The following is an 11762-nucleotide window of genomic DNA, read 5'->3' as shown; positions in this document are numbered from 1 at the left end:
AAATTATTTGTTAGGCTTTTCTACTTTATTCCATTCATGTTGGCTGTTCTGATGTATTTAAGATCTCAAATTCGATATACACCTAGACATGTCATGAAATACTAAAAATAAAATAGAATCAATATCAGTTTTTGATTATGGTTCATTTTCTATTGTTACAAACAGAAAGAGTAAACTAACAGTTATCTTTTATTGTATTTATTTTATTCTGTATGCACCGTGGACAGTCTAAAACATAATTGTCACTATTTAAGATGCTGTACCAAACTACAGTTTCAGAAAGTTCTCATCTTTAGTCCTTTGGCAGGTCAAAAAAACACAATCAGTACAGAATAAACACATACAACACAGAGTTATACAAAAACAAACAGATTGACACATGAGTGTCAGGTAAAAGCAAGTCATGCAAACCATGAGATAAGATCCAAGGTCAGGGACAGAGAGCAGCAGCTTTTTAAAAAATGAGAGCTTTAAAAACTTGTCTAAAAACTTGCTTCACCAACATATACATACAGGAAATATGAGCGCAGCTGCGACCTGCAGTTGGCTGCGGCTCTTCATGTTGTTAATCTGCTCCATGTTGGGACAACACCGAGGCCAGTCAGTCATTCATTAAAACAGACGGCTGGTTCATGGACCTTTGTCCGGTGTGGTGCAGGGTAGGATGTGTTTGCAAAGTGAAAAGCTGAATGAAAGTCCCATCAGCAGCAACAACAACCTTGGCCTCTGACTGGGGCTCTAGTGCCAAAGCAAACAGCCGTCGAAGAACTTACAGCCTGATTCAAGTCTGTTTTTGGCGGTTTCTTGATAAAACGGACCTTATAAGTGCTATTCTAATTCAGGAATCATTTGGCTGTCCCAGCTACTTCCTTACCTGTAATCATACCAGTGAAAAGAATCAGTTTATAACTTAATATATTAAAATATACATGGGTAGAAATGTCCAGCAACATGTAATGGTGATTATTTGATTGATTAACAGTTTAAATACAAATAAAAGTTCATTACATATCATTGTTGGATTCGCACTCTGCTGCACAGAAGCGTTTTATCTTATCTCAATCGTCTGGGTTGTACAAATATAACTGACTTGTTCTGAAAATGTTTACCACAAGTATTCCTGGAGAGGAAGAGACCCAAGGATTTAACACAGTCATAATACAGTTTGATTGGAAATGTTAAAACATTTAACGCTAGCATAAGAAGGGAAGAGTCATCAGAGTAAAGAGTGACCTCAAATCTGTCAAGGAGGAGTATCCATCCAAATATAGCCGGTCTGGTCTGACACGTCAATTTGTTACTTACTCTGCGTTGTGTTGTGGATGACGTGGAATGAGATGAGACCTTCTGCCTTGGCAACCAAGATTTATTTTCTTCACACTGTGTGAAACACAATAACACCAAAACAGCAACTTCACTCGATAGGGCTTCAACATGCACACCTCTCCTCAGCAGATCCTGAAGCCGACTGAGCATGCCATGTATATTATTCTGTTATTAAAGTTACAATTTATTAATATAGAAACACAAAGAAAAAGAGAGATCACATACCTGTGTGAAACACAATAACATCAAAACAGCAACTTCACTAGGGCTGTCACTTTTTGAAAAAATCACAATCGATTGTAGAATCGATTATCCACGTCTACGTTTCAATTTTCAAAATAAAGGCCAACACACTGCCATTAGGACGAACGTAAAGAGGGCGCAAGAGACGTACAGGTCAGCATTTCTGATCATTTATTGCGTGAACTTCGCAACACAAACAGGAGCATTGTTGAAAAACAATAAGCAGTATGGACTGCCACAACATCAATGACGAAAAACATACTGCAGGCTTCTGGCTGTTTACCATTATAACTATGAAACACATTTCGCATAAGCAGGCGATTGTTAAATAGTTTGAAAATAAAACTTAAAATTCACTTGAGGACTAGCCAACATAAAAATAGGTTGAAAATATTTCACTTAGCCAACACGCAGGAACGCTACATTCTCCACAACAGACAGTGAACTGGAACATAGGCTATTGCAGTCTATAACAGGGCTGCATTTATGATTTGATCAAATGTCTCCTACACATTTAACCCATTCTATCCATTATAGATAATTGTTCAACAATGACACTTTTAACTGACTTACCGTACTTGAGAACAGTGGGTATTTTTTTAAACTGAACATAGCCGACACTTATGCTAGGCGTAGGCTACATGAAACGGGCAAATAAGGCCTATCCCAAATTATTGGACAGGAAAACAAGTCGATCAACATTTTCGGGGTTCAGAGCAGAGCGTTTTTAATTCACTATATGTCCAGCTGTTGAGAATACACGCTCTGACCGCACTGATGTCCCAGGTACACTCAGGTACTTCATGCGAGGTGGGGGTATTTCGTAGCTCCCACCTTCCACCACAAAAGCGGGTCGCTGTCAGCTGGCAGTGGTGGCTCCTTTTCATATGTCAGCATCTCCTCTAGGAGGTCGCTTTCGACATTGTGCGCTCTTTCGTAGCCCCGTGTGTACATGTCTCCAAACAGATCTCCCATTGCTGTTAAGGCAGTCTTTCCCCTGCTTGATTGCGAGCTGCATGGCTCCACGGGCTCGTCATTGTTGCCAGACTGCTGTGTCAATTCCTCTTTAATTTGTGCGTACACTTGCTGCTGCTGTTCCCCCGATAAATGAATTAAAGTATGAAAACGAGGATCCAAGTAAGCAGCTTTGTTCAAAAGCATAAATGTTGCTTCGTTTTGGGGGTTATAGCGTTTGCATAAATCTGTCTGGATTTTAGTGGCCATTTCCCTCAAGCCCTCTCGCCTGACTCTGCCTCGAGTTTTTTCACTTGAGACAACAATACATGCTGGAAAGGCACTACAGCTGAGGATGTGGGGTATTGGCATGTGGACAAGGCTTGGGCGGCGACTTTGAAGGGTTTTACTGTCTCTCGCACCTTTTCAACCAGGCGCCACTCAGTTGTGTTCAGTTCTAGAGCAGAATTTTTTTTGTCAAATACCACGGCTGCTACTGCTGCTTGTTGCTCAGATGCCCTACAAATCATATCGTAGTTAGAGTTCCATCGTGTGACACAATCGTTGATTAGCTTCTCTGGCTTTAGGCCTAGCATACGCTGCTTATCCTCCAAGAGGCTGCTGTCGGTGGTGGATCTGCTAAAATGAGAAGCAGTTTTTCTTAACCTAGAAAGCGCTGTGTCTATGGCTCTGACATCTAACCCTTTGCGTACAGCCAGGTTGATTGTATGGGCCAGACACGGTATGTTAACAGCACCCATATTTTAGTGCATTATCCGTAGTGACTGCACAGCTGAATCAGGCTGTATTGCAAAATCCCTCAGTATGCCTGAGATGCACTCTGCAACATGCTCTGCTGTATGGCTACCTCTCAGCTGCTTTGTTTGCAGTAGAAAATCACGGAGTTCCCGAGTCTCTGAAATGAAGTGTGCCGTCACTGTGATTATAGGCCTCTGTAGCGAGGGAACTCCATCCATCAGTAGTCAGAGCAACGTTTTTGCCACTCAAAATCTGCTGCATGTTTTCATGACTAGAGTCATAGATTTTTGCAATCTTCCTTGATACTGTGGTTCGGCAACGTAGGGTATATCTCGGCTGAAGTTTTTGAACAAAATCAATGAAACCTTCACCCTACACTATGCTAATTGGCCGCATGTCTTGACATATGAATTTTGAAAGCTTTCGAGTTTATAGCCTCTTTCCGTGCAGCAGGTAGAGGTGCAGACCGGGGAAAAAAGGTAGTCAGTCTTGGCTGTTTAACTGGTGTCTCTACTGGGTCAAGCTCTTTGTATTCATCGGGATGATGAGTCTGCATATGCCCCCTCGTAGTTGTAGTGCTGCTGTGATATGGGAATTCACGATCGCCAGTTTGCATACCACTTTGTCATTCTCCATAGTTTTGCCTTCTGCCCAAAATCCGAAGTGCTTCCATTTCGAACTCCTCATGTGATTAGGGGTTATCACTCGTCTCTCATGTTGCGCAGGTTGATCCGCGTTGCTCTCCATTTTTTGGCAAAACACTAAGCCGCGGCAGCCGACACTATCAGGCTGTTTCCGGTGAGTACAATTGGTGGGAATTTACTTTTTAGCCCTCGCAATGCCTACTGCACTTCGGAATTATTTTATTTTCTGCTTGTTTGCGAGTTATGTTAATAATAATCATAATGAAATAAAATATGTTTTACTTGTTTAATTTGTTAAAAAATAAGGTTTTATTTGGTAAAAATCGATTCTCTCTTTTCGTTTTCGAAACGTGTATTGGTCGGTCCAATCGATTCTCGAACGTAAAGTGACAGCCCTAAACTTCACTCGGCAGGGTTTCAACATGCACACCTTAAAAGGGAAAAACAAAGACCGGGAACTGCATGAAAAACCATGTGCGTATTCTATTAGCTTAGCTTGAGTTCAGTAAGCTAGCGAATTTGACTTAAGTGCTGTAAATGATAATAAAATACATCCACACAGGACAACAAACCGTCCTTTAACAACGAACAGTATTTGTGACGTGAGCAAAATACAATTTGAGCCTCTGTTAACTGTTTTCTTTTACAGGTTACTACAATGTTCACACTTGCACTGTATTGCTTACCTCTCCTCGGCGAGCCTGAAGCCGATTGTGGAAAGTAGCGCAAATATACCGGAACTAACAATGTCTAGAGTCACAAAATGAAAAAAAAGCATACTTATCAAAATAAAAGCTCCCCAAAATAAATATACAGTAACAAGTATTCACAAAGAAAACATGCATAGAAGTGGATTATTGGTGAAATAGAAATATGATAAATGAATACATCAGTCACACAAAGATTGCCCACATAAGCCAATTTAACAATCAGGTATATTAATAGTATAGTAAATAGATACAAACATTGGGATGAAACAGGTAAAATATGCTGACATGTAAAGAATAAGAGAATTTAGCAAACAAAGCATCATGCTGCTGTGTTACTACTAGGACAGGAGCACATAATACATACCTAAACGATTCACAGTTCATTTTTATGCAACGCATACCCCAGCCAATAACAAATAAAGGTAACTTGTTTTATTGTTGTTGTTCATTTATAGTTGTGTGTCTGGGCTCCCGAATCTGTCTCGGAGCCCCTCTGTCCCTCCTCTCTCCCCCTCCTGGGAAGTGTCTGTAGGCTAAATACTAGTTTAAGCTTTCAACACGTTTTAAAGTTGATCTTATTTTACATAGCTAAATGTTTTGTATTCATGCATATTTTACTAATCACTCCCGTTTTAAACTATATATTTGGTTTACTGTGCTAGAGTATACTACATTGGAATAATTTCATACCTTTTTATTCATCCTAATAATCATAAAGTTGTGCCTTGGAAATATTTCTTTACATAAATGGTGATCAAAACGTCTGAGATTAACTGAAAGGTAACTATCTAAACACTCAGAGAGTCCTTTACCTTACCTAAACTGTAGCTATCAGAGGCTCTCTCCCTTTTTATATCCGTTAGCGCAGCTAGCACCAGATGCTAACAACAACACCCCGTAACCCGCGCGCTCTGCACTTTGGCTGTGAGCTGCGGGCGCCTGATAAGTCTCTATCCCCCACTTTCATCACTTTTTAGTGGCAAATGAAAAATGTAACCGGGGTGAAAAGGGTGTTTCCTCTATTTAATTAGCAATGTATGTAAGGCAGAAAATTAGGATGAGCGCCAAAAATGTTTTTTTGTACCTATGAGATCTACCAGCGCAGATCTGGCGCCCTATGCGACCGCCTATTTCGCCTATGCCAAAAACCGGCCCTGCTTGCTGCATTGCTTTAAAAAAAAATACCATTAGACCACTGTATGATGCTTGGTTTTCATATTCACACCACTGTTTTTTTATTTTAATTTCAAGTATAGAATATGTTGTTCTTGAATTTTGCAACTTTTTTTTCTGTATTGAAAAAAAGAATGTTCTTGTGTTTTATAGAAAATTGTGATTTTTATTAGGCCAATGGGTTTTTTGTATCTCCTGTTTGTCATTCGTTATGTGATGTTTGTGTTTCATTACGCTGTGACAAACCTTTAAAACCATCCGTAGAGAGTCATAGAAATCTCTGTGGTGTCCTTTCAAAAACCTGTGATTAACTTGTGATGTGTCCTCCTCAGCCCACCTACAGCAGAGACGCCTGCACCTTCAGAGAGCAGATCCTGCCGGACGGCTATAACATCTACATCTCGATCTCACACGGGGCCCTGCTCAGTATGGGAACCCCCCGGCAGAGGAAGCAGGGCCGGGACCGAGGCGTTCCGGCTTTGGCTCAGTTCCTCCCCAGGATCAGCAGCCTGGATCAAATCACGTACCCCGGTCCAGATGTCCCTGAGCAGCTGGAACGGAGGAGGCCAACAGAAGAACCTGTGGACGCCATGGACTCATTTGGGAAGCTCTCTCAGGTCATTCACAGCCCCAGTTTCCACAAGAGATGAGACAGCAGTGAAGGGCTCGTCCTGAGGGATCTTTGTCAGAGAGCATGCACTCCTCCCTGCATGTTGTGGTAGCAGGAAGTGTCCAGAGGTTCAGCCGGCTTGCAACCAGAGATGCTGCTGGGACATCCTGCCAGCACCGTCCGGTCAGTCCAGACTGAACAGTGTAAGGTTCCATTCTGTCACTTTCAGTATGCTCATATAGACATGTGTTTGAAAAAGACCAGGAAACATGACAGAACGTTGAAGAGGAAAAGAAGGGCACAGTATAGGTCACACTGTATCACTGTGTAGAGCAGGGGTGTCCAAACTTTTTTCACTGAGGGCCACATATAGGAAACCATACGATGGGCTGGGCCCCTCACTAGAGGTGACGTATTTTGCCTTATAAGTTAAGTCATAAGTTAGCAAAATCAATGAAATGTAGGTCAATTATGTATCTCACTGATTCTTGAAATTAGGGAGAAAACATGTCTCCCGTCTAAATGTTGCAATTTTCCTTAAAAATCTATAAATTATTTCATTTAAAAAGGCTTTAAACGTTGGATATGAAAGATCTGTGAGTGTTTACACACTTAGTTTTGTATGTATTTATATTATTTCATAATAATTCATAAAATACCGGCACTGTACAATGAAAGTCCATGCAAATGAACTTGTCCTCCGTTAGAGGTCACAGTATCAAACTGCAAAAATAAGTGTTAAAAAATGCACAAAAATGCACAAAAATGTATTTGAAGTTAATTGGATGGCTTAATAAGAGATCACAAAATGCTTAAAGTGAACATTGCATTATTTTATCCATTAACAACAGCCTTTCAAAGTAGTGTCCTCACTTCATGTCAACTCCATCAGACTTTTTTCAAATTTGAAATAAATCAGGCATATCTTGGTCAGTTATAACCCTGACCCTCTTTTTGACTTCTTTCTCTTGATGGATGCAGCAGTACACCACATGGTCCCGTAAATTTACATTTTTTGTTAAATATTCAGAAAACAAGTTGAAATCCCTGTGGTCACAGCTTTTATGTGTCAACACTGTCTTCAAATTAGGGATTATTTCAATCAAGAATTTTGAAATAGAAGTTAGCATTTTAGTTTAGTTTGTAGTGGCAGTCGGCAACTGAGGGAAATCAAAATGGCTACCATGTACTAGACATGATTAGATTGAAAAAACATGTAGTTTTGTCAACTCCGTCAGGCGTCAACTCCTTCAGATATTTTGTCTGACAGTGTTGACATGTAAGCTGACGGAGTTGAAAAGTGCTCTAAATACTCAAGTTATTCAAATAATCCTTATACTAAAGTAATGCAAAATAACTGCATAACTTGATTATGATCTAATAACTACATGTTAATTGACTGAAAATATCTAAAATGCCAAATTGCAGCTAAAATGCATGCTTTTATCTGTACCGAAGGCAAACATGGCTAGAAAAAAACTATCAGTTGAAGATCAAAGGAAAAGAAACAGAGAATACCAGAGAAAAAGGAGAGAAAAGGTTAAACAGCAACCCAGAGAGCAGAAGGGAGAATTTAGAAAAGGAGAGAGAAAGGTGGAAAAAGAGGGTCCTAAAGAAAACTGTCAAACAAGTAGGACAATTAGGACCAAGAGAAAAGCGTCATCGCAGAAAATATTGGAGGAAAGCACAGAGAAAGTCTAGGAGGTCCAGAGCTATGCAGGAAAAAGATACCCCACCAGATAGTCCAGAGCAGAATGAGGAGCCAACTACCAGCAGGCATACTGTTGCAGCCATGAGGGAGAGGAGAAAAACCAGAAAGCGGCACTCGAGGGAGGTGAAAGCATTGAAAGAAAAGATTGGGAAATTGACAAAAGAGAGAAAAAGGCTAAAAAAACAGAAATGGCGGATAAAGAAAAAGGCTCAAATTGACCAATCAAATGACAAACGAAGTGATAAATTGATAGTAGATTCTCCACGAACAGCAACAGACAGGATGATAGCAGGAAGCCAACTTAGGAACCCTAACATTAGGAAATCTCTTCTTTTCCACAATGTTCTCTGCCGAGAGCTGAAAATGAATAAAACAACGCCTGTGGCACGGAGACATGCCATTGCTAAATCTGGTCACCCACAACTGGCATTATCAGGCAAGGTTTTAAAGAAGTATCGGCTTCTTCATAGGGTTCGCCAGTTTGGTGTTAGCTACAAGTTAATGAATGACAAAAAACAGACAACAAAGAAGGCGGCAACATATCTGCAACGTATCAGCCATACTGTTAAGGAGTTCATTGTAAACTCATCTCGCATGACAACTGATAAGACAGACACCATCACAAGGAACAAGATGAAACATCAACGGATGATTTTAACAGACTCAATGCTGAACCTCCATAGTGACTTTCTCAAGAAGAACCCGAGCGTGAGGCTGAGTTACTCCTCCTTCTGTGCTCTGCGGCCCTACTATGTTACAGCACCGAAGGCATCTGACAGAAGTACTTGTCTGTGTCGTCATCATGAAAATGCAGACTTGATGCTTCAGGTTCTAAGGTCATCGGGTGTACTAAAATCAAACAAACTGGAGGATAGTTTTCACTTAGTTTGTTGCACTCCAGCAAATGAGGCCTGCCTTCTTCGCAATTGCTTACGGTGCAAAACCAAGCATACAGCTCTGGCTCCAGAAATAAGTGGAATCAGTGTTCACTGGCGGCAGTGGGAGCGAGTTCAAGACCAAACAGCCAGTGGGATCCACTTCAACATGAAACTGAACATGCATAGTGGGAGTCTTTCAGAGTTACTTCATCTGTATGAGGAGAATTGTGTCATATTGTGTCATCAGTTCAGTTAGATATACAGTTTAGTTAAAATACTGTATAGATCACCTATAGAGGACCTCCAGATGGTCTACATTTGTTTTCTCTTTTGAGACCAGGAACATTTTGACCTTTTCATGTGTGCCTTAAATATCCTGTCACCAGGTGTTCTTAAGCTTGACATTCTTTCCCTTGATACTCTCTACCTTGTTCATGTCAAAAGTAGAGAAATATCTTTAATAAGTTTAATTTTCCATTAGTTTGTCAACACCGTCAGTAATGTGTCAACACCGTCAGTTGTGTGTCAACACCGTCAGTAATGTGTCAACACCGTCAGTTGTGTGTCAACACCGTAAGATGAAGGTTTTTCCTTTTTTAAAAGAAATTCTTTTGGCTTTTGTTCAATTGAGAGTCTTCATATATCAAAACTCCAAATGATCTACATGCATTAGTGTCTTGTTTGTGCAAAGCCACTGATTTTATATGGTTAAAATTAAAAAATGAGTAAACTAAATAGAATCGGAGGATGAAACATAGAATCGGAGGATGAAACCCTCTTTATTTGTCACATGCATGCACACAGCAGAGCACACACAGTGAAATTAGTCCTCTGCATTTAACCCATCCTAGTACTAGGAGCAGTGGGCACCTATCGTGCAGCGCCCGGGGAGCAATGGGGAGGGGGGATTGGAGGTGTCCGGTGCCTTGCTCAAGGGCACCACAGCAGGGCCTAGGAGGTGAACTGGGACCTCTCCAAGTAGCAGTCCACTTTCCATATTTCAAGTCTGTTCGGGGACTTGAACCGGCGACCCTACGATTCCCAGTCCAAGCCCCTACTGACTGAGCCACTGCTGGACGAAATGAAAATGAAGGTTGAAATGAAGATAATTTGAAATGGCTTGTCCCAAAACAATGAAAAATAATATTAAAAGTCTATGCAATGTAAATGTATCACTTAACTTTGCTGAGGCACACCAGTTCTACATGCTTAAAGATGTTTCAGTGTTTTTGAATTGATCAAACTAAAAAAATACATATTTTCATGTGTCAGACGGAGTTGACAATTGTCAAGTTACTAAGTAAGTAAAAGTATTTTTTTATGAAAAGTGGTTCAATAAAAAACCTGTTCCTTTTCATGGCATGATAGATAACACCCGTGTTTATAAAGATATCCAATTAAAATAACTGTAATGTAAATTTTTTTTTTTTACTTTTCAAAAGTAGTTTTGTCCCGAATCTCAAGAATCAGTGATCTAATAAATTAAACATTTATTTTAAGTGTTGGCAGCTCATTCCTTCAACAGAAGCCTCAGATTGCTCATAATAAGGAGAAATATGAACAGTAAATTTCAAGCTTGTTATGTAAATACGTGCTCTTTATAAACAAAGATTTGTTAGAAAATGTTTCAGCTTTAATTAACTGACTTTATTGAAAAAATGGGTTTACTGCTGCATAATATATGTTTACATATATATTTAAGAAGTACAATATACGACAAGCACAAGTTTCAGGATTGGGCCATAATCCATTATACTTTTAGAAATTGCTGGGGGCCAATTCAAAATGGAAAACGGGCCACATTTGGCCCCCGGGCCGTAGTTTGGACATCCCTGGTGTAGAGCCACATGAGACAGCACCATGTGGTCCGACATTTTGCCCATTCTGAATGTTGTACAAAGTGTGTTAAACACAAGGTGTTCCAACAGGAAGCAGAGATCCTGAGGACCAGGATGTTGGTCAATTGAACTGCAGTTGGTTAGTGAGCTAAAATATGACTGCTTTTCCACTCCTGACAAAAAGGAATTACGTGCTTGCAGTAATATGTATTTATTTTCTATATTTAAATGTTTTGCCGTGAATGTAAATATCTGTGTGACTTTATTAAAAGAATCATTACATTTTCTGTGGTTAGAATTCTTCATGTGAAAGAGTTGGTATCAAGTCTTAATATCAATAAAGAATTTGAAGCAGACACTTTGTCAATGCTTGTCAAACAATGAAAATAGAGTTTATGAACATTTAAAAACATTAATTGTTTTATTTTTAATAAGTGGGGGGAATTGTAGCCTTATTACTAACATTAGTGAGATGGTAGATACAAAAATAATATCCAATGTAAAAGTAAATTGTAAAGAATATCTGAAAGCAATCAGAAATATGGAGGAGGTAGCGTCTCCTGCACCCATCGGAGCTCCGAGAGAGGCCGGTACCCTTGGGACCACTGAAAGATGGGGCCAGTGGTGGAGCTGGGGTTGTGTGATACTGTTACACATGGTGGAATTTCATAGACCAGGAGGTCAGGAGGATGGGTCATGTGAGGCCACACACCGCAGACTGTCTCCATCTCCTTGGTCATGCCTGGACGTTGGACTGAGGGGGTGCCAGAGGAAGGTTTACCTTGGCTCCCAGGAGACTACAAAGTTCCACACAGGAACACGAGGTAAACTGGGCCTTGCTATGTAACCTAAACATCTGATCAAGATGATGTGTGCAGACTTGCTGGAGGAAGGCAATTTGGGTAAACAAAATGTT

At 40.2% G+C, this 11762-nt stretch overlaps 1 protein-coding gene across 1 annotated transcript in view; it reads left to right on the top strand.

Moving 5' to 3' along the window:
- The window catches only part of fgf19 (fibroblast growth factor 19), a 12787-nt gene extending 1654 nt beyond the window's left edge, over positions 1-11133 (top strand). The window contains exon 3 of the mRNA XM_063880608.1: positions 6142-11133. Coding sequence (XP_063736678.1) covers positions 6142-6459 — 318 coding nt within the window. The 3' untranslated portion in view covers positions 6460-11133. The remainder of the gene's footprint in view (positions 1-6141) is intronic.
- The last annotated feature ends 629 nt before the right edge of the window (positions 11134-11762 follow it).

This window comes from Eleginops maclovinus, chromosome 4 (genome assembly GCF_036324505.1).
Source record: "Eleginops maclovinus isolate JMC-PN-2008 ecotype Puerto Natales chromosome 4, JC_Emac_rtc_rv5, whole genome shotgun sequence".
NCBI classification, from domain to species: Eukaryota; Metazoa; Chordata; class Actinopteri; order Perciformes; family Eleginopidae; genus Eleginops; species Eleginops maclovinus.
Note: the sequence above shows the minus strand (reverse complement) of the source record. Positions and strands in the feature narration are given on the sequence as shown.